The sequence below is a fragment of the Herpailurus yagouaroundi genome, unplaced genomic scaffold, assembly GCF_014898765.1.
Source record: "Herpailurus yagouaroundi ecotype Mexico unplaced genomic scaffold, PumYag 77, whole genome shotgun sequence".
Taxonomy (NCBI): Eukaryota; Metazoa; Chordata; class Mammalia; order Carnivora; family Felidae; genus Herpailurus; species Herpailurus yagouaroundi.
This window is the reverse complement of record NW_024412388.1, coordinates 54,179,280-54,207,021: the sequence shown is the minus strand read 5'-3', so window position 1 is coordinate 54,207,021 and position 27,742 is coordinate 54,179,280. Positions and strand designations below refer to the sequence as shown.

At 39.8% G+C, this 27,742-nt stretch overlaps 1 protein-coding gene across 5 annotated transcripts in view; it reads right to left on the bottom strand.

Moving 5' to 3' along the window:
- AK4 (adenylate kinase 4) overlaps nucleotides 1-27,742 on the bottom strand; it is a 75,546-nt gene that overhangs the window by 20,347 nt on the left and 27,457 nt on the right. For 4 of the 5 annotated variants that reach the window (XM_040470504.1, XM_040470505.1, XM_040470508.1 and 1 more), the window contains one exon: nucleotides 13,155-13,274. The exons of the other annotated variant lie outside the window; for it this stretch is intronic. In XM_040470504.1, the coding sequence (XP_040326438.1) occupies nucleotides 13,155-13,274 (120 nt within the window). The remainder of the gene's footprint in view (nucleotides 1-13,154; nucleotides 13,275-27,742) is intronic. 5 annotated transcript variants of the gene reach the window in all.

The following is a 27,742-nucleotide window of genomic DNA, read 5'->3' as shown; positions in this document are numbered from 1 at the left end:
AAGTACTTAGATGCATGCATACATAAAGCATTCAAAAGTATATTCTAAGAGGTTATCTTCTGACTAAGAGATTCAGACTAGACAGGCTATGGTTACACAGGTGGGCCCAAGAGAATTTGCCACTCTAGCTGTGGGTGCGTATTCTTTAAACATGCTTGCTTGTAGCCCCTGTTCCATGTGGAACAGTCAGATTCCACAGAATAGTCAGATTTCATGTGGATTTGGTATTCTGGTAGGCAGGGATTACTGACCAAGTAGACTAGATGTACACTCTAATTCTGTCAACAGGTGGCAGCATGAATAATTCTTCAATTTAGAAAGAACTGCAATAAATTGTGGTATACTTTTATTTTCACTAAAAGTAATCCTGAAACACATATTTTCTAAATGACTAACAAGCAGAATCCCAGTCTCCCTAGATAACCTAATCCAAGTGAATATATTCCATTAATTGTTGAGGAAACCAGAAAATCCAACAGGCAAAGCAAAATATTGAACACATTTAAGCCCAGAGAGCTTGCTTTCTTCCCTGTAACGACACATAGGAGACTGCTCACTCCATCACGTGGTTTCTCACCAGGAGTACAGAAAACCTACCTCATGCTTCCATACTAAGCTGTCCCCTCTCCCTCATAGCCTAGAAAAGCTACCATGTCCTGCTTAATCAAATAGCCAATCCTCGTTGAAAGCTGAAATTTCATACAGTTAAATTTCTCCCAAAATCCGCCATGCTATTTCACTAATTATGGTGCCTACAGGTTATTTTTTAGACAGCCTCCCTCCCAAAAAAGATTCACCATGTGCAGGAAGATGTCGCTAAATCCCTGACGTGCCAGCCACCGGGCCTTGGCATCTGCTCCTCTCAGCCATGCCAAGAGCCTGAGGGAGGGCCGGTGAAGCAGGAGGTGCCACAGCAACAAGCTGAGACAGTGGAGGGGAATGGGGAACTAGGACACTTCTGTTTTTCTAATTTGTTGTGCATTCATTCCAGAGGAAGGGCAGAGAGCCAGAGTCCACCACCACATTCCCAGGCAGAAAAGCAAGCCCTCTGCTTGATGGAAATAGAAGCGCAGTTTTAAAGGGCAACTTCTAACATCCGCCTGGGACTGGCAACGTATGAAAAGGCCACACAACACCAGGCCCCCTTCCTATGTGCATTAGGATCTGGGGCCAGCACGGTTGCTTCTGACCAGCCATCTCTTCCCAGCTGTTGGGAAAGCAAGAACCAAGTTAAAAATATGTAAGCCATAATCCATCACAATTAATCACTGAATGATTAACTGAAGTTCAAAGCAGGTAGTTATTCTACCATAGTCTTCCCTAACACAGGGGCATTCAAACTATTCATACCACCAAGCAGAAGCCTCACTAGCAACTTAAAATTAATCACCGTCAAAACCTGCTCGATGAAGGCCTTTTCCGTCTTACATCTTATAACTACCTTATCTGTTTGCACAATATTTACTTGTATGTGTATCCAAGACCTCCATATTCCACTTCTTCCAGTTTTTATTAACAGATGGTGAAAAGACTAAGACACAGCTGTGCTCCAGATGTTGGCAAACAAGAGCTTAAGCTACATCATATCACTTTGTGAGCTCCACATTTCCCACTGTGCTGAGAGCTTAGGACCTACTTCCTGCTCACTGAAATCTTCCAGGGACACTTGGAACTCTTCTATTATGTATCTTAGAGTTGTAATAAATAGTTCCTGCTCTCAAGGAGCTCATAGGTTAGTAGTAAATGATTTAAAAACCTGGACATGCTATAATCACTACTTCGAGATCCACTGATAGAAGACATACTACAGAAAATTTGGGTTTAAACCGTAAGTTTGGATCTTCTAAGTGGCTTAGTTAAAAGATGAATTCCTGGGGCGCCTGGGTGGCACAGTCGGTTAAGCGTCTGACTTCAGCCAGGTCACGATCTCGTGGTCCGTGGGTTCGAGCCCCGCGTCAGGCTCTGGGCTGATGGCTCGGAGCCTGGAGCCTGTTTCCGATTCTGTGTCTCCCTCTCTCTGCCCCTCCCCTGTTCATGCTCTGTCTTTCTCTGTCCCAAAAATAAATAAACATTGGGAAAAAAAAATTAAAAAATTAAAAAAATAAAATAAATAAATAAAAGATGAATTCCTATTAGGCAGGGATTCTTGGGGAAATCCCCAAATGGTGTTGAGGTCCTCTGGCATCAGTGCAATGATTTTTCCTGTTTAAGGATATAGATGAAACTCATAGCTTATAACCTGTGTTCTTAAACAAGTTAAAAATTATGGAGCCCTTTTGTCAGTAAAGGAATATGCATACTGCATTGAAGAAGGAGCTGTTAACTGTAAATCCTTTGCTTAAAGGCCCTTCTCTTTAAGAATTTTGTTTACCTATTATATGGGGACCCAAGTCCCAATATAAACAAATTAAAGGAAAACTGGTCCCATTATATCTCACTTGAGACAAAAGGAACTTGTAAGTGATTTCACCACAGGCCCATATTTTTGCCCCAAATAAAAGAACAGAGGCTGAGTATGGCCCACCATGGGCTCAGCTCCCAGGTATATGGTGTACATATACATGGTAGGTGGGACCTACCATCAGACAAGTATTCATAAGCTTTTTCTACATGTCAAACATAATTGTAGGTACAGGAAGGTATAAAATATCAACATTTAGATCAATCTGTAAGTTACATGATTATAAGGTAAGAAGAAAGAATGAAATGGGTAGACAGGATGGTACCAGAAGGACTCGGCAAGGAGGGGATATCTGAGTAAAGATGTGAATGGAGCATCCTCATGACCATCTCAAGGCACAGTGCTGCAGGTAGAGGGCACAGGGAGTGCAAAGGCCCGGCAGCATTAGCACATACAGCACATAAATGTAAGGAAACTGTCACGTCATTAGGGAATAAAAACAAAGTTTTGCCCTCCCTTGCCCTCAAGAAAAGAGGTCTGAACATAGATGAAGGCAAAAGGAAACATAAAAAACATGAAACTTTAAAATATGATAAAGACAAAGAATATTCAATAATATCCACTGTAAGTGGATATATTTTCTTAAAATAGAAAAACTGAACAAAAGGACAAAAAAGATATAATACAGGAGAACTTTCCTGAAAGGAAAAGAACTGAATTGGAGATCAAAAGGACACAGTACCTATAGGAGGGAGGACAAGAAACAACACTGAGATGGTCTGTTTACTTCAAGTATGAGGAAACAATTCTTCAGGAAGTCTATACAGGAAGAAAAAAAAAAAAATCATAGTCAAAAGTCACACTGGCCTCAGGGCTTTGCAGAGCAATAATCCAGGTCGGAACAAGATGAAACAGAGGCTGCAAAGTGCCGAAGGACACAGGGGTCACTCAGGAATATCATGGCCAGCTGAACCTGCTGAATGATGAGGAGACGTTCTCAAACGTGAAAACTCAGGGAAGAGGGCATCACATGGGCCCCCCTGTTACAACGGAGGGAAGGAAGGAGGGAAAGAACAGCAGGAGGAAATTATCCAGTAAGATCCAGCTGACCACGGTAATGATGGATGGAAAAGCTGTGGTGAAAAGTAGCACAGCTTTATTCAGACATAATTCATATGCCAAACAATTCACTTGTTTCAAGTGAATAATTTGATGGTTTCTAGTCTATTCACAGAAGTAACGAGAAGAATCGTCAAAATAAAAGAAACAGAGATGTGGTACTGTGTGAGAAAACCAGGCCACAGAATTCATTTAAATCTTTTAGATGTAAGACAAAAAAAAAAAAAATTGGAAATTCAGGTTACAGAAGAAAACTTATAATAGATTTTAGCAACAAAAACCATTGAAAACTGAGACGGAGGGAGGGGAAAAGAGGTGGGAGGAAGCCTAAGTACATTAATCCTCTTACTGTTCACTGAAGAAAGACAATATCTCTCTGTCTCAATTTGAAGTATGAAATAAAAAAACAAATATGTCAACTCCTAATGGCTTTCATAATCTTAAAGAGCTCTCCCAAGAATATCCTGGGTGATGAAGAAAGATTTTATCTGAAATTCAGTAATGATTCCTTCAGGTTCACTTTAGCTCTGCTATTGTTAAACTTAAGTAAAATTAAATATTTTTAAAAGTACATCAAGTATGGGAACCGCACTTACACACTTTCAGGTACCTATGTGTGTGAGGAGGGGTCTAGAATGACAGGTTCTCAACTGTTAACCCTGATTATTCCTGGCTACTAGGATTTTAGGTGACTAGCTCCTTTCCCTTATATTTTGCCATATGGCTTGAATGCTTTATAGTAATCATGTACCATTTTTATAAAGTCAGTGTCAAATGATTAAATTCTCTGCACTTTTCCCACATCTTACTCTCCTCTTAACCCTAATCAACTTGTTACCTTCCCAAAATCTGGGTTTTTCTTCCTAGTACTAGGGCAGTCATCAGAGTTTTATATTGTTTTGTTTTATATTAGTAGGTAAGGTTTAATGGAGGCTGGGGAATTTTGTTTAGTTCTACTTTCCCCAGGTGTACTTAATGAGGGATGAATATGATGATCTTTGCTTATTAAAATGACATTTTTAAGTTTATCAGCCATTTATTAATGAAATGCTAAGTTCTAACATCTGTATCAGCATCAACATGTGGTTGTATGTATATACAACATCGGTACATAATAACACGTACTATCATGTGACCACCTACTATGTTTTAGGATTCCACTAAGAGCGTCATATTTGTTAGCCAATCCTCGCGAACCTATGCCATACATACTGCTACTAATTCTATGGATGAGGAAAAAGAATCCAAGAAAAGTAAGTTTGCTTGCTCAAGACTACACAGCTAATAAATTACATAATGATATTCAGTTATAAGTCCCAGCTTTTTCCACCACATTACTGTTCTGATATAGTGCTGTGTATTTAGTAAATGCCCAGCATTTGTTTCATTAACAAACTAGAAAAAAGGGTGCCTGAGTGGCACAGTTAAGCATCTGACTCTTGACCTTGGCTCAGGTCATGATCTCACAGTTTGTGAGTCTGAGCCCCACATTGGGCTTTTGCACTGATGGAGCAGTGCTTGGGATTCTGTCTCTCCTTCTCTCTGTCCCTCCCACACTTGTGCTCTTGCTCTCCCTCAAAATAAATAATTTTTTTTAATTTGAAAAAAAAAAAAAAAACCCTAGCAAAGTATGCTTTAGATGCTTTGGATAAAGCTTTGCAATGAATGTTCTCAATCCATCCAATTCCCAAGATACCTGTTTCATAAATTAGGGAAGGAGGCTCTCCTTCCATCTAAAATTAGGATTTGAAGACAGCTTCATCCTATGCCTTACTTTATAGACTTCTAATTAAGTGGCAACAGCAAAGGGGCTAAGTGTATCTTAAAGTGTATGAGACATGCCCAAATAGAGAGAAATCACAGTTTAATATCTAAAGTAGATCTAAACATGTTAAAAATTAAGTTAATTTTAAAGTGTTGGTTAAAAAGTTAAAAAATAAGTTATTCTTTCAAACTCAAAGTTTTACATTTTAAGCTTCCTAACTCATTTCTAATATTAACTTTGATGTTGGGGCGCCTGGGTGGCTCAGTCGGTTAAGCGTCCAACTTCTGCTCAGGTCATGATCTCGCAGTTTGTGAGCTCGAGCCCCACGTCGGGCTCTGTGCTGACAGCTCGAGAGTCTGGAGCCTGCTTCGGATTCTGTGTCTCCCTCTCCCTCTGCCCCTCCCCTGCTTGTGCTCTGTCCCTCAAAAATGAATAAATGTAAAAAAAAAAAAAATTAGGATTGACTTTGATGTTTATTCAATGCCCTGTATTTGAATTTCATGAAGTGTTTAACTTTTGCCCCCACCCACTTTTCTGACCTCATATGCTCATGTTTTCAGCTCTAGAATTATCCAATTACCTGTGGTTTCCAGAATACACCATGCTGTTTTGCATATAGTGATCCCTCCACCTAGAAGATTAAGGTTTTATTCTCACTTTCAAAACTTAGTTCTTGCTGTCACCTTCTCCAGGAAGCCTTCCATTTAACAGCTGCCTCCCTCACCCCTAAGATAGGGTCAGTTCCTTTCTCCTGGGTGCTACCTCTCACCTTTTACCCCCTCCACTGGGGCTCCCAAGGTCCTAGACTGCAGTTATTTATTCAGCATTTGCTCCTCCTGGACTAAGCTCAGAAAATATGCTATTCCCTCCTCAGACAGACCAATGCCAAGCTCATCAAGACGCACCATAAAATGTATAACTCAATTTGCGTTTTGATCTCTGAACCAAGTTTTTCTAGGGTGTGTTCAAATATCTGTATACATATGTTTTCCATATGGCCCTTAATGCTTACTTGTTAAAATCTAGTCATTCTCTGGAAACACAGAGCGAATAAACAAACTCAGAGTTGCCTGCCATATTAAAATTGTTCCCCATCCCAAGACAGCAGTCGGATCACGCAGAAGAAAAAAGCCACCAGAAATGGACATGGGAACAGGGTCTCAGGAGAGAATCCAACCAAATGAACAAGAGAAGATACCCAAGGCTTTATTTTACCATGTTTTTCAGTCCGATCCTCTGAGCTCATACAGACACCAAGGACACTGAAAGTAGGGAAGTCATAGAATAAAAACAAAGTTCTTATAGGTTGGATTTAAATCACAGAAATCAAAGGCAATCCTCATTGCCTAGGGCAGCATAAAAGCTGAATCACCACTAGATTCTAAATGCCAAGAAGGCCAGGTCCCACCTAGTATGTTGCTCTATTGTGGTGTCTTGACAGTGCCTGGCACAGAGTTGGTGCTCAATAAATACTCAGTTGTAGGAAAAATTATGAAGACTCAGAACCGAAAGAAATTTGCACAATCGCCTGGGACCATTAACAAAGAGGCTGCACTAGCTTTAATGAAATCAATAGCTAGACATAAAGTCTGAACAGGCTCCGCTCTTTGGATAAGGTATATCACAAGATGAGAGTGTGCTAAATTTCAAGTCAGGCGTGACCAAAATGACTTTTCAATAACCTAACCTTGCTGAGTAATGGTCTTTTCCTGTGTAACTCGACCAATATTATTGTTTAGTTTCATTGATTTATTTTTTAAGTTTCATTTAAAGTATACACAGATAACATTTCTTCTTTTTGCCCATCTTCCCTTGGTGAAGGCATGTGTTCTCCCCTAGTACAATATTCAACCTGAAACTAATGACATGTCTACAAATCCTTTCATTTAAGAATATCTGAATATTTAGGGGCGCCTGGGTGGCACAGTCGGTTAAGCGTCCGACTTCAGCCAGGTCACCATCTCGCGGTCCGTGAGTTCGAGCCCCGCATCAGGCTCTGGGCTGATGGCTCAGGGCCTGGAGCCTGTTTCCGATTCTGTGTCTCCCTCTCTCTCTGCCCCTCCACCGTTCATGCTCTGTTTCTCTCTGTCCCAAAAATAAATAAAAAACGTTGAAAAAAAAATTAAAAAAAAAAAAAAAGAATATCTGAATATTTAGTAATGTTACAAAGTATAATCAAAAGCAGGTATAATTCCTTCTTCCAAGAAGATGATAAAAAATGTCAAGTTTGTTTTAAAAACAGAATTTTACAGATGCTCTATTCTGGAGGTGACTATTACGGCTACATGGCTACGTAGTTTGGTTTCCTACCATCCACCAATTACTTGGTTACCAAGGGCTCTGAGTGAGTATGTACCTTGGAAATACTGCAGATCTGAGATCATTTAACTCTCAGGGCAAACACACACAAACACTGCACACATTCAAGCAACTCTGACTTCTGGTAAAAAAAAAAAAAAATTCCAGAATTATCTACAGAAAGCCCTAGTTATTAGCATTCGACACTGCGCTGAACCACAAATGAAACACACAACCACAGACTAATGATAACTCTCATTCCAAAGAGATCTTTATTCCGATGAAAGGCTTAAATTATATTCCACTCATTATTCTAAAATTTAATATTTTTTTATGAAACCAAACTGTGACAACCAATTTTAAATATTTTGATGCCTCACCTAAAATCGTATGGTAGACAATTCTGTTACTTCTTGTTACCTGTAGATAAATTAGGAAGGAGTTTGAGAACTTGCAGGCTACTATTTAAATACACAGGTTGGTAAAAATAAATAAATAAATAAATAAATAAATAAATAAATAAATAAATAAATAAATAAATACACAGGTTGGCAATCAAATTTAGAAATGAAAACCCCTATTACCAACACATCTCTCTACCGGCCCCACCCAACTGCCAGCCCTATTTTTAAAAAGTGAAGAATTTATATTTGTTTTAAAGAGATGGTTACTGTTCTCTAGCTATTTCACCTAATAAGTAGTAAATACTTTCTTTATATGAAACTAGAAAAAAAAACCATGCATGGTTTTATAACAAAATTAGAAAGCTTGCAGCACATTCCATTCTTCTAGTAGAATATTTGTCTTAAAAATTAAAGAAAACTTTTAAAAACTGTTCTCACACATTCAACTTCTAAGGACATAAAAGATAGAGGGAGAGAAAGAAAAAAGGAGAAAAGCCCCCATAGATGTATACAAGTATTAACACATAAAACAGTGTTTCTTACTCAGCTGGAGAGAAAACTGCAAAGGTAAGATACAGCTGAACTATCTTTAGCAAGGACATAGCTGACCAAACCACACAGCACTCAGGCACCCCATCCACCAACCCCTCCTGGCCTTCCCTTGGCTTGCGTCCACTCTACTTGTTTCCACCCACCATTTGCAGATGCCTCTCTACAGGCATATGGACCAAGATGATGAGTCATCTGTCATCCAGAATTCTTTTCTCGACCTTTGCACATTCAATCACCTTTAGCACACTCAACAGGCACGTCCTCCACAGAGCATGTGCCCTGTAACATAAGGAGTTTAAGGCTGAACACAGAATGAGGCATTCTTAACACTCCTCACTTTGCCAAATGGATTTATTCCAGAGCTTTAAAGGAAAATCACAACTGAAAAAGTGACCAGATGGGTCTTCAAGGAGAAAGATACAAACTAAATCAGCCATGATACTGACGCACTTCACTAAAAACAGGCCTGTGATGTAAAAGAACTTTAGTTATTCTCCCTGAGAGGAATAGTTATGGCAAAAGCAAAACACAGAAGCATTCCATAACTAAAACTGACCTTCAATTTTACACGGCTAAATATTTTTTAAATTATTCCTGTACTTAACACTTCATGTAGTCACCAAAAAAACAAAAACAAAAAAAACCATTCAGGACCTGTATACCACTTAGGACAGATAATAATAGCATATCTATATAGCACTTATTATATGGCAAGCATTCTTTTAAGAACATTACATATATTCACTTCATCCCTACTAACCCTTTCCTAATCCCTGTTTTCCATGAGGAATAAAATGCCCACAGAGGTAAAATAATTTGCCCAAGGTCACAGACTGTCAGTAAATGGCAGAGCTGGGATTCAAACGGGCAGTCTGGCACCTAACTGGGGTTAGTGGTTATTACACTAACCACCTTTCCAAAGGAGTTTAATATAGACAATCCTTTTTTAAAACAAAGTTTACACTAAAACTACAGAAGTTTGCTTTGCAAGGTGACAAGCTTTACAATTAAAGAATTTAAACCAGAGAAATTATAGTCAGGTGGTGGCAAAGTCAAAGTTTACCCATCATGGCAAACACCTACACACTGTGGAGGACTACATTTTGTGAGTCAATGTGTCGCACCTGGAGAAATTCAAGTGGCCTAGAGAAGCGCAAAGCAGGTGATGACAGTCAAGAAACAAAAAGTGCAAACCTCCGTGAGCAATAAAAGCCAGGAGGCACCTGGCTGGCTCAGTCAGTAGAACATGTGGACTCTATATCTCAAGTTGTGAATTGGAGCCCCACGTTGGGTATAGAGATTACTTGAAAAATTAAAATCTCTAAAAAAGAAAAGAAAACTCCAGGGGTGCCTGGGTGGCTCAGCTGGTTAAGTGAGTTTGGCTCCTGATCTCAGCTCAGGTCTTGATCCCACACTCTTCTTGAATCCAAGCCCTGTATGAAGACAAAAGAGAGAAGAGACGAGACGAGACGAGACCAGATGAGACGAGACCAGACGAGAAGAGAGAAAAGAAAAGAAAAGAAAAGAAAAGAAAAGAAAAGAAAAGAGGGAGAGAGGGAGGGAGGGAGGGAGGGAGGGAAGGAAAAAAAAGAAAAACCACAGGGCTGTAGTAGCTAACCTCACTCATAACTCCTGTCAATTTTTCCCCCTCAATCCATTCTCTCCTGGATGGTGCCTCTTTTCCATCCTACCACCATTGCCCAAATTCAGGCTTTCAACATCCCATGGTCCAAATATTCCAACAGTCTTGTATTTGGCTTCTAGCCTCCACCTCGTCCCTGCCCCACCACCTACTCTCTCCTCTGCTAACAGAACAGTCTTTCTGAGACACAAATCTGATCATGTTATGGCCCTAATTAACTTTTCAATGGTCCTGGGAGCAAACAATTTCTGGTTCCACCATCTTTGTACTGAATCAAACACCATCCGCTCCAGGATTTCCCCTGCCTGCCTCTGCTTGCAGGCCCAGGAAAATACTAAGCTATGCCATCCTTTTCTTACCTAGTTCACATGCCCTTCTGCAGAGAACATCTGCCTTCCAACCCCCATTCATCAACCTACGGAACCTCTATTTATCTCTTTTTCCATAATGTTGTTCCAGTACCTCCTCTCACTACCAGAACATAATTTTCTTCTCTGTGTCTGCGGGGTACCCATATATATGCTTCTATTCTGCTATCAGTAACTATTTTACTGATTCCCCTACTGTGATAGGGACAGTGTCTTAGCATCTTATCAACAGCACCTAGTAATTTCTGACACACAAGAGGAGCTTTATTCATTATTGCCCAATGAATAAGAGGATGCCTTTTGTAGGCCATTATAGCCTTTCTCTCAGCAAAAGTTTTAAATTCAATCCACCAGTTCCCTCTAGTCCCATGAGAACAGAGTTCCAAATGTTTAAATCCAAAGTCTAGAAAGACATGATCTACTTTATAGTCAACTGTTCAGAAAACCTACAAAGTGAGGAATACATGTTAAATAATAGTTCACAATGAATGCTCCACAGAACAAACCTTGTAGGTTCTTGGTGAGTGTTGGGAATGAGGTGGGGGATTCTAAAATCAAATAAATTCAGAAAATGCCTCATGATGTCTCCTTCTGTGAAGAGTTAAATTGCATTATATTAAAGTTTCAATGAAGTCCTAAAGTAAAGAAAACGTGTTTAACTTTGGCACTTACTACCTTTGAGCAGTTAGCTAAAGCCTACTTTGCCTCAGTCTTCTAATCTATTAAATGGGAATAACAGTATCTACTTCTTACAGTATTGTAGGGATTGAATGAAAAAATATCAGGTGTTCCAAACAATGCTTGCACACAATAAGTACTCAATAAATGCTAGCAACTTTTAATATTTAACTTGACACATCTGCTTTCTTGTCTAGCAATTACTAACACTGCACACTACACACTTTGAGAAACACTGATAGACAATAAAGACCGCACCATACTAGTCATTTTGGAGACTCATGGTTCCAGACTTTAGGAGAAATATAGCCAATCTCATAGTTTAAATGTAGGGAATTCATCTGGCTTCTCTGTGGCTGGCAAACATCAAGGTTTCAACTGTCACAACTTCCTGAAGCTTCGGTTTCACAAAATTAGTATGGGATTGAGTGCCTTGTGTGGACTAAAAACCGCTCTGCAATGGAAACAAGTTCCTCATAGAGAAATCTCATTCTCTGCCATTCTGTGGTCCTAGAAAGTAGCATGCTCATCAAGTTTCTATTTTTATTGTACCCAGGAATCTTGCTATTCAAGAATAAGAAATAATCTACCCAGTCCATTGTTTTTCTTAAAATTTAAAGTAGAAGATTCTGAATTTCAGCTTCATGGAGAATTGTGTAATATGTTGTGTGTAAGAATCTGCAGGCATTTCCTAGGAGAAATATCATAGTTGTCATCAAGGGGCCTATTTGCCTAAAAAGTTTAGGAACCTCTAATAGAAGTCTTAAATAAGGTCCAGGTGTTACTTAAATACATACTCAAAAAAAAAAAAATCAAACAGTATCAAAGACTATATCAGTCTTTTTAATATCCTTTCAAAGAGAGCTTATGCATGTATTTCTACATGGAGAGAGTAATAAATACCACAGCATCCTTCCATGTTTACATAAATAATAGTATATGATATAGACTCTACTGCAGCTAGCTGTTTTCACTCGGCAGTGCATCTTAGAGATCATTCCATGCCAACACATACGTACACATTATTCGGTTAACAGACATACTAATTTTTAAGGCATCCCTATGATAGATACTTAGGTTGTTATCAGTGTCTTGCTAGTTACAAATAATGATGAGAACAGACAACCTTGACAACCTTTCTTTAGGAAGAAATCCGGCAGGGAACTGCTGAGTCAGGAAATATAAAGAATGCTGGGGTGCCTGGACAACTCAGTCAGTTACGTGTCCAAATCTTGGTCTCGGCTCAGGTCATGATCTCACAGTTCCTGAGACTGAGCCCTGCGTTGGGCTCTGTGCTGACAGCTTAGAGCCTGCTTGGGATTCTCTCTCTCTCTCTCTCTCTCTCTCTCTCTCTCTCTCTCTCTCTCCTGCTCTCCCCCATGCTCTCACATGTACATGCTCTCTCTTTCCCTTTCAAAATAAATAAAAATAAACTTTAAAAAAAAGTATAAAGATGGCTAAACTGTCCTCCAATGGTTGCCTGTTTTATACTCTCAATAATATTTATTTCTTTTACACTCAATAAAAGATCTTCAGATTTTCTATCTTTGTTAACCTGACAGATGAAAAATGGTAACTCATGGTGTTAATTTGTGTGGCCTATTATGAATGAAAGAACCTCTGATTTAAGATGCGTCATACCTATGACAACTTAGTCATGGAAACAATGAGCACCATCGAAACTGTAACAGTTAAGGGAATTCAGTAAAGGTTTGCTTCAAGTCAATGGCTCTAGGGATGGTAGTCTGGAGACAGAAATGAAAAGGCTTTATCACAGTGAGTTTCTATCATTTTGCCAAATTGGAATATGCCTAAATAAATGACTGAAAGCTTGGAAGAAAAAGTATTTTGCAATGGGTCAGAAATTAAGGGAGTGTGCACAACCAACTAGTCACAGACATCCAGCTTACCCACAGGTTCAACTCACCATCTAGTAGCCAGTGCTGGCCGCGCCTATTCTCCAACTCCGACATCATTAGGCGTGTGATCACATGATCTGGAACCAAAAGACCCTTCTCTATGTACTGCTTTGCCATATCACCAACTTCTATTAAAAAAAAACAGGAAAAAGAGACACTCAAAAAAGCTTCAAAAAAAGAAAAGCTTACAAACTCCTTTTGCCTTCTCTTCCATTCCTCCCTATTGGTATGAGGGGAAAGTTATAGGTAGATGTTTTGGGGGTAATTTTTAGAATACTGGTTTCAACAATGGTAGCCTTGTCTCCCAAAGAATTATAAAAGCAGCTTTCGAAGATAAATAAGATATACACAAACAGTAATAAAAATAAAAGAGTATTTCTATAAATTGGAAGAGAAGATAAAAGTAAGAAACAAAAGTTGGGAGTCCAGAGGAAGGGGTGTTCGTGAAAGGCCAGGACAGAAGTCCTGGAACTTCCCAGAGGTGAGAGCCGCGAAGTGGACACTGAGCCCCCCAACGGTTTACGACAGCCAGGAAATGTGATCAACTATATGGTTCATGGGATGCAGAAGGCTGAAAGAAGCTGAGGAGCACAACCATTCCTTAGAGACCAAAGGAAAACATTTCCACTGGTGTTAGAAAGAATGCTGGATAATACAAACAAAAACTTCTCTTCATGAACCTCAGTATAAGTAGATGGCACCTTGCTGATACAGTTGTAGAAGCAACTCAGTGTTATTAGAATGCCAACTTTATCAAAAGATGTGAATTTATTTTTATTATTATTATTTTTTTGAATTTACATCCAAGTTAGTTAACATATATAAAAGGATGTGAATTTTTCAAAAAAAATTTTTTTTCAGAGAAAAAATGTTTCTATCTTATTTTAAAATAATTTCTTATATGTGGAAATTGTGGGTTAGGTTCAGTGGAACAAATTATCAGTTTAAATCTGTTAAGTTTCTAGGAACGGGTTTTTTTTTAAACCAAGATGAAGTCCTCTACTCTTCAGAGAACTGATAATAAACCATTAAGAACCACGTTTTTGACAGGCCAATTATGTTCTTTTTTTTTTGTTTATTTATTGTAACTTTATTGTTTTTATTCAGTTGGCTGCATTCACAATGGTTATTAAATAGGACCATATTTTATGCCTTTATAATAAATATTAATTTACATTTCAAGTGACTGATACAATTTCAACCACCAGTGCCCCCAAGAAGATATTCACTGTACTGTTATCTAGCATATTGCCTATATTTGATGTTGACTTTAAGAAAGGCCAATTATGTTCTTATAAAAACATAAAGCAGAATTATGTTACTGCAAAAAAGCTCAAGAATCACTTTGTCCCTACCTTCACCTTGAATTCAAGGTAGAACCTTCCTTCCCCAAACTGAGTCAAAACTCCTAACTCCAACTCTGAAATATGCACTGTCAAGAGATTCATATCACTCTGATTACTACTACTGGCTCAAACTATTGGCTCTGATTGCTACTACTACAAGCTCAAAGTTAGATCCAATGATGCTGATTCAGTAACATGCTGCAAAGAACAACAGCAAAAGACAACCACTTTGGCAAATGTGGCTAAACATGCATATGAACAAAACCAGATTCATTACAAAGTATTTATTAACTCTATACTAGGTAACAGGTAATAATGCACAAAGGGAGCAGTGAATAAAAGTTGCAGCTTACCCACCAATGTTTAAGCAGTGTTATTTTCATGAAGAGCAACAATATTAATCACTAATAAAGTAACATACTATGTTAACATATTAAGAAACATATTATACCAGGCACTGTGCTTTAACCACTTTGTATGTGTTATTTCATTTAATCCTCATAAGATCCTCACCTTCAGATAGGAAGTAATACCCATATTTATGACAGCTTTACTAAGATACAATTCACACACCATTAACATTCACTACTTTAAAGTGTACAACTCAGTAATTTTTAATACATTCTCAATGCTGTGCAGCCATCACCACTACCTAATCTCAGAACATTTTTATCACTTCAGAAAGAAACGCTGTACCCATTAGCAATCGCTCCCCATTCCCTCCTCCCTCTGTCTAGCCCCTGGCAAATATTGATTTACTTTCTGTCTTTACAGATTTGCCTATCGTGCACATTTCATATAAATGGAATCATACAATATGTGGTATTTTGTGTCTGGTTTCTTTCATTTAGCATAATGTTTTCAAGTAGTACTTCATCCATTTTCATGGTTGATCATTCACTGTATGGGTATACTATATTTTGTTTATATACATCAGTTAATATGCATTTGCATTGTTTCTACTTTTTGGCTAATATGAGTAACACTACAAGGAATGTTCACGTACAGGTTTTTGGGTGAACATATGCTTTCTGTTCTCTTGGTAATACCTGTATACTATGTATATTTTATATCAGGAAAATCACTGTCAGATGGTATGCTTGGAGTAACTGACGATGTGCTGTCCTACTCTGCAATGGTCAGGCCAACCGCAGAGCCCTGTTCTTTTTTTTTTTTTAATGCCAGCTTCCTTTTTATTTTTTTTAATATGAAATTTATTGTCAAATTGGTTTCCATACAATACCCTGTGCCAGAGCCCTGTTCTTAGTCCCATCTGCCAAACATTAAGACAGATTTAAACAAATATATATATATATAGACATCTTCCACGATAACAGACCAAGACGTGAATTGTCTCCAAATATCCCATGAGGAGACAGTGAAAGCATAGGAAACATTTTATTTGGAAAAGAGAAGACCCAGAGAAGGGCATGAAAACAATTTGCCCATATCCTGATACTTGACACATGGAAAGGGCATTATCTTACTTAATCCCCAGGGCTTACAATTAGGACTTGTTATGGGAATTACAAATGGATAGAGAAAAAATGGCCTAAGGAATGTCTGAATGGAGATTCAAAGACTGCCTAAGACGGGGATATTATAGACATTCGGAAAACTGGTTGGGGATTGGGCCACTTAATATTTAAGGTCCTTTTGGGTGAGGATTTATGGTATTGGGATACTTTTGGACTCAGGAGTTTAATGCAGAACAGTAGCCAAATGATGCCCCTGAGGCCTTTAAATACTTGCTAGATGGTGCAATATGTACCCCCTCTAATACCTCAAACTTATCATGGCCAAAATCATACTTTCCCTCCCACATGCTCTTGCCCTGGTATTTATAACATTACTCTCCTCAGATGTCATGTAAGAGTAAACACCAGTTGTCTTGATTTTCTTCACTTCCCCCATTCTTTATATCTAATTGAACATGAAGTTCCTGCCATTACATTTCTACAGCGTCTGTCATATCCAAGCCAAATGATCAAAACATAAAAGTGCAACAGTAACTGTTGTGAAGATGGCTGCAGAGCAAGCGATGACACTGTGAGGAAAGAAATCACAACCATGGCCCCGGATGGCCCTGGTGGTTAAGCGGAGGCCACAGATTAGTAAAAAGCAGAGCTGAAAGAATGAAGCAATGGAGGTGCCTGCGTGGCTCAGTCGGTTAAGTGCTGGCTTAGGCCCAGGTCATGATCTTGCGGTTCGTGAGTTCCAGCCCCGCATCAGGCTCTATGCTGACAGCTCAGAGCCTGGAGCCTGCTTCGAATCCTCTGCCTTCCTCTCTCTCTGCCCCTCTCCCACTCGTGCTCTGTATCTCTCTCTCTCTCTCAAAAATAAAATATACATTACAAAAATTTTAGGGGCGCCTGGGTGGCGCAGTCGGTTAAGCATCCGACTTCAGCTCAGGTCACGATCTCGCGGTCCGTGAGTTTGAGCCCCGCGTCAGGCTCTGGGCTGATGGCTCAGAGCCTGGAGCCTGTTTCCGATTCTGTGTCTCCCCCTCTCTCTGCCCCTCCCCCGTTCATGCTCTGTCTCTCTCTGTCCCAAAAATAAATAAACGTTTAAAAAAAAATTTTTTTTTTTTAATATATTTGGGGCGCCTGGGTGGCTCAGTCAGTTAAGCATCTGCCTCTTGATTTCAGCTCAAGTCATGATCTCACAGTTCATCAGTTCAAGCCCCATGTCGGGCTCTGTGCTGCCAGTACAGAGTCTGCTTGGGGTCCGATCTCTCTCCCTCTCTCTGTTCCTCCCCTGCTGTCTCTCTCTCTCTCAAAATATATAAACTTAAAAAAAAAAAAAAAAAGAAGCAATGAGTTATACTCCAAGACCACTGCACAAATCTTTACATAGTGAAAAAGAGACAACCGGCCAAAGAATCACACTGATAAAGAATCTCTGAGATAAGATCAAAGTGGGTCCTTTACTCATAGCAATCTGTGACCTGCCACAAAATCAACAGATTGCTTCTGGGGTCTTCTGCACACTAGTCAACCAAACAAATCATTACATTACTTGAACAGCCAATTCTCAACTCTTAGCTTACTTCACTTCTCAGTAACATCTGAGATGGCTCCTTTGCATAAATGATAGGAAAGTGAATCTTTGAAAATGCAAGCCAACTGCAATCCTCCAGGACCCTTCCATCTCAGAGTATAAGCCAAAGCCCTCACCTTGGTTTACAAGGCCCTGTGTAATCAGGCCCTCCTTCCCTGAAGCCATCTCCTACTTCCTCTCCATTGTCGACTCTACTCTAGCCACACCAGCTTCCCTGTAGTTTTCTGACAATCACATTCATGTGCTCACTTTAGGAACTTTTCATTTGTTGCTCCCTCTGCCAAGAACACTCTCTCCCCAAGAATTTCACATGGATCAAGCCCCCACTTCACTCAGATCTCTGATAAGTCTTACCTCAAACAGGCCTTCCACCCCATCTAAATAGCACAAGGACAGACCACACATCCCTATCACCCTCTAGTCTCTTATCTTGCTTTGCATTGTCTTCTACAACCCCAGATCTTACATATTATATATTGATCTATTTATCAATTCACTTTTTACCTCCCCCAACAAGAATATTATTAATTCATTCAGAAAAACTGAGGTACTTTGTTCAATGCCATACCCTCAGTACTTAGAATATAGCTTGGCATGTATGAGATAACTCCATAACAATTTGTTGCATGAATGAATGAATGAATACCTAAAGATGATAGATAATTTCCCCCCACCCCCGGCAAAAGCAATCTAATCTTTCTGTATATCTATTACAGAACCATGATCCTAAGATCAAATACGGCTCAACCTTGCCATGTGCCAACTTTTTCAAGGGAGATATGAGACAAAGTATGATCAGTACTAGTTGAGATGGCCATGTCAGGTTTCACAGCTCAGTCTTATTTCATCAGTATTTTAAACCATGTATAGCGATGAACAAGGTCGAATAGGGAAAATGAGGAGAAAGAAACACCATGAGCCAATAATGCCACCAAGCAGGGGGCTGCTTGGCATACCTGGAGGAACTTCAAGTACAGAGAAAAGCATCATGAGAGATGCAGCTAGACAGGTGGGAAAGATTTTTTTTTTTAACATGTAGTTTTAGAAATGCCATTCCCACAGCCAAGACCAGCATTTACAGGGCCCAGTGCAAATGAAAATATGGAGACTTCCTGTTCAAAAATTAGAAATCTCTAAATGGCAACAGCAAAGCATTAAACTAAGTGCAAATCCTTGTGTGAGTACACAGGTCACGTGCCCACCACACTGTGACGTCTAGATTGGGTTGGTGTGGTGAAAGCCAAAGAGCCTGTGACAATAATCCAAGCAGGAGACAATAGACTGCACTAAAGCAGAAGCAACCTTAGAAGACATTCTGCCCCTTGAGAGAATACCTTTGAGACATGGAGACTGAAGGTACCCCATAAAGGACTGCTTTTTGCTACCTCTATTCTTCTCAGGACCTGCACCCCTGCCTTACACATGCCTTATTATGTCCTGCTTGTAAAGGTCAAGGACTTAATGATTTCTTTGAAGCCTTCCAGCACAATAGATAACATCTAAGGAGTGATTAGGTGGGGCTGTCATGAAGGTTTTCCAAGACCACTGACTCTACACACCTTGACAGCAAGACTCCTGGGCATAAGTGACTTATGAAGGACACCTGAGCACTCCCAGCTCTGACAGGTTCCTGGATGCCTGAGGACAGGGACACAAGACCACCATCCTCAACTAAAAGCCCAGACCCCAAGTGTGAGAAATAAGCCCACTGCCCCAATCAAATGAGGGATGTGAAGACTGGAGCACAGAGAAGCTAGGCTTTGATCAACATTTTTTGCAAGAGCTGGTGTCTGGTTACAGCAGGCATTTATCTCCTAGAGCGAAGTCCCTTCCCTGATTCCTCACTGGCTACTACTGAGTACTACAGAGGTTACAGTCTTACCCAGAAGTCACCGATGCCCATGTGAGGCTGAAAAGTAGTCTGACTGGAAAAAATGGACATCTCTTGAGGTGATGCAGAGACTTGAGTTCTTTGGCACATACTCATTGCAAAGCCCGCAAAAAATAAGCCCACCAAATGGAGAGGGGAAGAAGAACCAGGAAGTGAAGTGTCTACGGGTTTGGGGACTCCATTGTGCAGTGGGGAAGGGGTTCATACATATTTCCAATAGATTGTAAACCTATTGTTAACTAGACAGCACAGCTTTTATTTGGTATTTTTGAAAATGAATCATCTCACTTCTCACACCAAGCAAAGATGAGACTCATTGTGCTTTTCCTTTCCGAATCTCCCAGGAGCTCCGTCTGCTCTCTCTGTATCTTCAATAAACTCTGCTCTCACTTCCTACCACCTTGCATTTGATTTCTATCCTGCGCGAAGCCAACCAAGGACCCTCTTGGTCACTCCTGCAGGATCCCCTCTGGATCCTCAGGCCCAGCCTGCCTACATCACCTTGAGTTAACCCAACATAGACTGTGCAATTCCAAGTTTAAAATAACCCTGTGGAAGACTTCCAGAATCATTTTAATCTAATTTACTAAGTAAGAGAAAGATCTAAGTTCAACATACTTTCCCAACTACTGGCAGTCTTGGATCTTCTCTGCAGCAGGACAGACAACACATCCATCTAATCTGATACAAAATCAAACTTCCACCCCCCCCCCACACCTCAATCCCCACCCAAATGAAAACCTGGAAAGTTTAAAAGCCAGAACAAAACAGACAGTGTATCTGCATCTGAATGAAGATCTCACTACAACAACAAATGGAGATAAGATGTTGATAAAGACAGAGGCCCATTCAGAAAACCGGGACCTTCATCTGCCTTTGTCAGCTTGCTTGAAAGTAGTATCATTAAATAGATAACACACATACCAGCTCCAATTTGTCAAGTAGTATTCCAAAGAAAGGCTGTGGACACACACAGTCTTACGCAGCTTCTGAATCCTCAGTGTATATATAGATGCGCATATGTGCACATGCGGGCACACATGAGTAAGTCATAAACCACCAGAAAGTTTTCAAAAATTAACAATAAATTTAGAGTGCCAAAAACAGGCCAACAGTTCTGCATTTTTTAAGCTTCATAACAACCAAAAAGAAAATCCATCATGTGTTTAGAAGACTGAACAGAACACGAGTGATTAAGACCACATTTGAAAAAACTTTCCTCAGAAAGGAAAAGAGAAAGTGTCAGATTACAAAATGGTAATATATTACAAAATTATGTGAGTATATCTATAGATATATATTATCATTTTCAATGTTAAATACATTATAAAAAATCAATATTCCACCTATTTTACAATATAAGTATTGTGGCAATGCAGCTTAACCTATTTCATTCAATTGCTACATGTAAATTAAAATAAGATATAATCTTAGTAACCTTGAAAAATATATATTTTCCATTCCCAACTAGATCGGGTAATATACAAATTGTCAGAATTTAAGACTACCTATTAAGTTGTGTATTTAAGAAATACCAAACTTAAAATTTTAAGATAATATGCAACTTAAGACTACCTGTTAACTTGGTCATCTGTCTAAAATTTATACTTCCAAGATACAGAAAAGGTATTTTTATTGGCCTCGTTTCTTTCACATTAAAACTGACCACTTTCAGGGGTGCTTGGGTGGCTCAGTCCGTTAAACGGCTCTTGATTTCAGCTAAGGTCATGATGATAGGGTTCCTGAATTCGGGCCCCACATGGGGCTCTGTGCTGTGAGCACAGAACCACAGCACAGAGCCTGCTTTGAATTCTCTGTCTCCCTCTTTCTGCCCCTCCCTGGCACACGCTCGCACTCTCTCTCTCTCTCTAAAATAAATAAACATTTAAAAAAATTAAAATTTACCACTGTCACATTAACAGAGTGACACAGATTATTGTACTCAGGGCAGTAAATATAACAAAACATTGTCAGCTGCTCAATGGGGAGGATGTTAGATTTATAATGAATTGTCTTAAGACTAGTTAATAAGAAAATATTTTTTCTGAATAACTAGGAGAGCCAATTAAGCAAATGACATTTCTTTAGAAAATCCATGAGAACACACACATGCATATTTAGGTAGTACAAAATCCATTCAACAGGACCCTAAATACTCAGGACAGCCAGCTTAAACATTCCAGAGACTGAATGACCTCCAAACAGAAATCAACTCAACATGGGAAAAACAGATAGTGTCATGAAACAGGAAGTAAATGGTTCCCTATTCAGGGAGGGGATAACTGGAGAACATGGTATGGTGGGTTTTGTAGTTTAAATACTCTGTGAGGGCGCCTGGGTGGCTCAGTTGGTTGAGTGTCAGAGTTCAGCTCAGGCTCATGGTTTCGAGACCCACGTTGGGCTTTGCACTGACAGTGTGGAGCCTGCTTCAGATTCTCTTCTCCCTCTCTCTCTCTGACCCTCCCCTGTTTGTGCTCTCTCTCTCTCAAAAATAAGCATTAAAAATAAATACATAAATACATACATACATACTTTCTGAACCCACTAAATATTCTTTCAGTTGATACTGATTAAGCATCTACCCTGCGGCAGACTGTACCAACCTGATATTTGAGCTTAGAGCTTAGAACCTAAACACTGGAATTGGGTGCTAACCCACTGAAAACTTTAAACAGCCAAATTTTACAGAATTTCATTCTGTCGGGCAGAAAAACTAAATAACAGTTATCACAATTAAGTTATACGGGCTCTTACTTGCTAGTACAGTTCCATATAAATATATTGTGAAATAGTAATAGGTTATTGGTCACACACTAAATGAATTTGGTCAAACCAAATGCCAGCTCATTCACCTTTGACCAGTAAGGAGTTATCCCTGAAATACCAGTCCAGAGTTGCAGAAAACCAACCAGACTCCCTTAGTTCTTAACAATGGAGACAAAAATATTTGTTTTAACAAAGGCAAGGATTAGAACTTCAAGATAATCAACTTACAGGATCAAACCTCAATTACTATTAATACTTTAAGCAAAAGCAAATGAGGTCTTTTTATTTCATTTGAATATCTGTTGTACCTCTTATCTCAATGACCAACCTGGAAAGTGCCAACATCAGGACAACAATGTCAAGTGTGTTTGGTGCCACAGGCCTCTAATCAGCTATGCAATGACCCCACCAGTATCCTGTAAGAAGCCTCCCATTTTACCCCAAGTCCACCCAGGTGACTCCAATCACAGACAACCACATGTGAAGGTTCTCGTCTCCCGGAACATACCACTTACCAACCAAAATTTTTTGTGCATCTACTACAGGCCAGGTACCATGCAAGGCACTACAGACACAGATACAGTAATAACCTCAAGGAGCTTATTAATTAGGAGAGAAGTGGAACAGACTCATGAACAAATAATTACTTGTTAATAAGTATGTGCCCTGAGGGCACCTGGGTGGCTCTGTTGGTTAACCCTCTGACTTTGGCTCAGGTCACAATCGAGGTTTGTGAGTTCGAGCCCCACACTAGGCTCTGCGCTGACAGTGCACAGCCTGCTTGGGATTCTCTCTCTCTGCCCCTTTCCCACTTGCATGCATGCTCGTACTCTCAAAAACAACAACAACAACAACAACAACAACAACAACAACAACAATGTATGCCCTAGTGTGCATGTAAGGAACTTGGAAACAGCCACTTTGTCCTTAGAGGAAGAAAAAGTTGAATAGATTGAAAAACAAACCACAAACAACTCTCTTGGATCCATAAGAGAGGGGAGGACACGGGGCAAACTACTGCCCCTAAGATTAGAGGGACAGACAGGCAAATAAAGGAGTCACATCTCACCTTAGCAGAGAGACTCACGAATGGAAAGCACCTCAGGAACCAGTGCTAGGTAGGAAATCCTAAATTGTAATTGAGGAATTGCTAGAAGCATAGACAAAAACTCCAGGGGACATAGTCATTGGGGGGGGGGGGGCACAATATTATGAGAGTACCTCCAGGAGATTGACCAGGTTCCCATAGTAATAAATACTGGAGATGGGGTCCCTAGGTGGCTCAGTCGGTTAAACATCTGACTTCAGCTCAGGTCATGATCTCGTGGTTTGTGGGTTTGAGTCCCCTGTCGGGCTCTGTGCTGACAACTCAATGCCTGGAGCCTGCTTCAGATTCTGTGTTTCCTTCGCTCTCTGCCCCTCCCCCACTCGTGCGCGCGCGCGCGCGCGCGCGCGCGCGCTCTCTCTCTCTCTCTCTCTCTCTCTCAAAAATGAATAAACGTTAAAAAAAATTTTTTAATACTGGAGAAAAATCTCCTTAAGCTTCCACGGTGGGAGCTGGAAAGGAACTATTCTGAAATAGAGCACTTTGTTCTTAGCAATCCATGACACGTGCAGATGAAAGGAAGAAGTTTAACCAAAGGACTCTGCATTTAACCTCAAGTTTAACCTTGGATAATAAACAGCATCAAAGAGAGGGCTCATAATTAGGCTACTGAAATTCTAAATGTCACTTTGCCTCTGGTATAAATCTCAAACTGATTTTATTTCCCCTTTAAGGCTAGGCTTTGATCAAAAGATAGGATTTAATAATCAGTAGCTTCCTCCTAACACTATTTTCCCCCACATCCCACAACCTCATGCCATTGTTTTCCACCCTGCAGCCAGAATGGACCAACTTGTACCTCTGATCATGTTGAGTCTCTACTTAAAACGAATCAGCTCTACTGCCCATTCAGTGGCTTCTAAGTCCCTCTAAGATCTGGCCCACACCTACCCTCAAGCAGCCTGGTAGCTTTTCTCCCTTCACTCACATGCTCCACCCCAGCCCATCTCTACCATCCAGCCCCAGGTCTCTCTTCTCTCTTCAGCTTCCCTAAACTGAGGTTAGGTCCCCTCTATATACTCCATGGCATCCTGTCCTCCAGCTCTGTAGCATTCATCACGTTTGTATTTCTCATGCCAGTCTGCACCACCATACAGTATGGAATCTGTCTGGTACACCAACCACTGTCTCTGCAGCACCTTTTCAAAACAGACATTCAATGTGCACTTGAGGGACACCTGGGTGGCTCAGTCACTTAAGCATCTGACTCTTGGATTTCAGCTCAGGTCATGATTTTACAGTTCATGACATTGAACCATGCTGGGCTCTTTGCGTTCTCTCACAAAATAAATATATAAAGATTTTAAACAATATATGCACTTGAAAATTGATTGGTCCTTCCAACTCCATTCATTCCCTAGAGGACCAGAGCTAACTAAACTTTTGTAACAGAGGTAGCTACTCATGACATAACAATCAGATCTGAGTACAAATACTTCAGCTACTTATCTGCACTCGAAATTTAAGAATTTACACTGGAACAGATTTTTCCCAGTTAGGACTTGCACATTCAGTTCAGTTGCAAAGAAATATCAAAAACAACTACATGGAAGTTGTCCTAAGTTCACTGATCTTGCAATTATAATTCGGCCATTCACTTAAAAGTATTTACTAAGCAACTATACTCTGTGCCATGGTATAGCATATTTCCCTACATGTCAGGCAAACAATGGAACATCAGAAGTAATCTCTCATATGCTTCTGATGGCTTGGCCAGGCATCAAACAGTTGACAACTTGGCCTATTTCAAAACAAAATCAAGCTCTAAGAATGATCTCCTATCTTTTACCGACACAACCAGAAAGAAAAATAAACAAGGTTTAATTTTATGTTTTCTTGCCCAAATAATCTGCCCATTTTTATAAAAGTCTAAAACTCACAAAATTAAACTTGCGTATTCCTTGAAGTACTGCTGAGGGATACATGCATATATGGCAAAAATATATGAGCCTGGGTGGCTCAGTCGATTGAGTGCCTGATTCTTGGTCTCAGCTCAAGTCACGATCTCACCGCTCATGATTTTGAGCCCCACACTGGGCTCTGCGCTGACAGTGTCTAGCCTGCTTGGGATTCTGTCTCTCCTTCTCTCCAAAATAAATAAATAAAAACTATATATTATATTTTCATGGTAAAGCAAGAGAATAATAATTGTAAGATGCAAGATAGCAGTTGTGAGTAATGGAGAAAGGGCATGTGGGAGGCTTCTATGGTACTGGTAATGTTCTATCCCTTAGGTTGAGTCGTAGATAAACAACTGTTATCCTTTGAAACATATACACACTACATACCCTATTTTGTTCTGGTTGCCTATAAAGTGAGGGCAAACTGGATACAGAAGACAGAGCAGGACAAATGTCCACATAGCAGCAAATTCCCAAGATGCCTGGCTAATCACCAGAAACAGATAACTACTCAATGTTCTTTTCATTGTTCAAGCTAGAAAATGCTGAGTGAAAGGCCCCTGTAAAAGAGCTTGATTTCTTCATAATGCTACCTAAAATCAGTAGAAACCATTGCCTGCTTCCAGTATCATCCCTTCTCCAAAACTTTTGTCACTGAGAATGCCAACACATACACACACACACACACACACACACACACACACACACACTCCCTATATAAGGCATGGTCAGATATGAACTGTAGTATTGTGATTCTGCAAACCACAAGTTCCTTATCTCCCCTACTTGGTAGAATATTTTGGCACTAGAGTAGTTACAAAATGAAGAAAATCTTCATTCCATAAACTGTTTATCACTGATATCACTTTGATAAATCTCTTTCAGTAAGAAAATAAACTTTACCAAAAAAAATTTGTGAATAGATATGAAAGTCCTGGGGCACTTGGGTGGCTCAGTCGGTTAAGTCTCTGATCCCCGATTTCAGCTCAGGTCATGATCTAGTGGTTTGTGAGATCAAACCCTGAGTCAGGCTCTACACTGACAACATGGGATTCTCTCTCTCTCTCTCTCTCTCTCTCTCTCTCTCTCTCTCACTGCCCCTCCTCTGCTTGTGCTGTCTTTCTCTCTCTCTCTCTCAAAATAAATAAACTTAAAAAAAAAAAGATATCAAAGAGCTTTAGAGAAACCATGGAAGAAATTCCTAAATATAAGGCATTTTGGCACTAATTCAAATGACTCATTTCAGATGTCCGGTATCCACCCTTCAATTGGCCTTGCTCACAGCCAGGCTTTCTTTTCCTTCACAACAAAAAGACATGATTTTTAATTACTCCCTGACACTTGCTTTTGGTAACTATGAGGAAAAGTCTGATCCTAATATAATGGCCAAGAGTATACACTTTTGAGCCAGACTGCCTAGGTTCAAATCCTGGCACTGCCACTTAAAGGCTAGAAGACTCCAGTCATGTTGTATGTCTCTGCTCCACACCCCATGCAGGTCACAGTCTGCACAAACATATTGTGTCTACCTTTCACTCTTCTTGTTAAGTGGGGTTGTTTACAAATCCTCCATACAAGACTGTAATGCCCTTGAGGCTAGAGACTATCTTATTTTAACCATCAATAGGTACCACTTGAGATGAAAAAGTATCATGATCTTTAAACTCTCCATCTTCCCGTCTCCAAGGTCCTACGGATTATTGGTAAACTTTCATCTCACTCTACACCTCTGCCATATCTTCTGTGGACTGTATTGTACAACAGTCCTACTAACCACAGTCACGACTTCTAGGCAATTAAGACTCAGAAAAACCTTCTCAATCACACAGTAAAAACTATGTGCAGCAATGCTTCCTTTAAATGTTATCTTACCATCTAATTCTTTGGCACTGAATAACTGAGTAAAATAAATCACTAAATTAAGCAAAACACTGTTATCTGATTTAGCTACATAAATGGACATTCCATCCCTTTGTCAATGGTTCTCACACCTATTGCTTAAGTCTACTCAAGCTGGTGCAGAAAGATCATTACCACAGACTGCACTTGGATCCCAAGCCTGACCTCTTAACGAAAAAGGATCTGTTCCAACAAGTGGATGTTTGCTCCTCCTAACGCTATCTGACATTCTTAAACACCCACAAAATGTATATGAGTCAACTCTTATAGATTTCTAAGATTAAGACTAAAAATATTCTCTAAACAGAAGAAGCAGAAAGTTTAACATGAGGAAAACAACTGATTTTCAAACTAACAGGCAGGTGCATGGAAGTCACCCCAAGTGAGAAGCTATACTAGGCTAGACTACCCAAAATCAAAAGTCTCCTTTTGAGATGAAACTGGATGTCTGTATGACACAGATAAGCTTTACCAAAAGAGTTTCTTTGATAAATCACAAGACATTAGGGATTGTAAACTATTGCTAAAGAAGTTCTATTTCATTTTATATAACATAATACAAAACTTTGAAACTATGAAGTAAGACCTCCATCCTATTTGTTCTTTGTTCTTGTGGACATAATGAGAC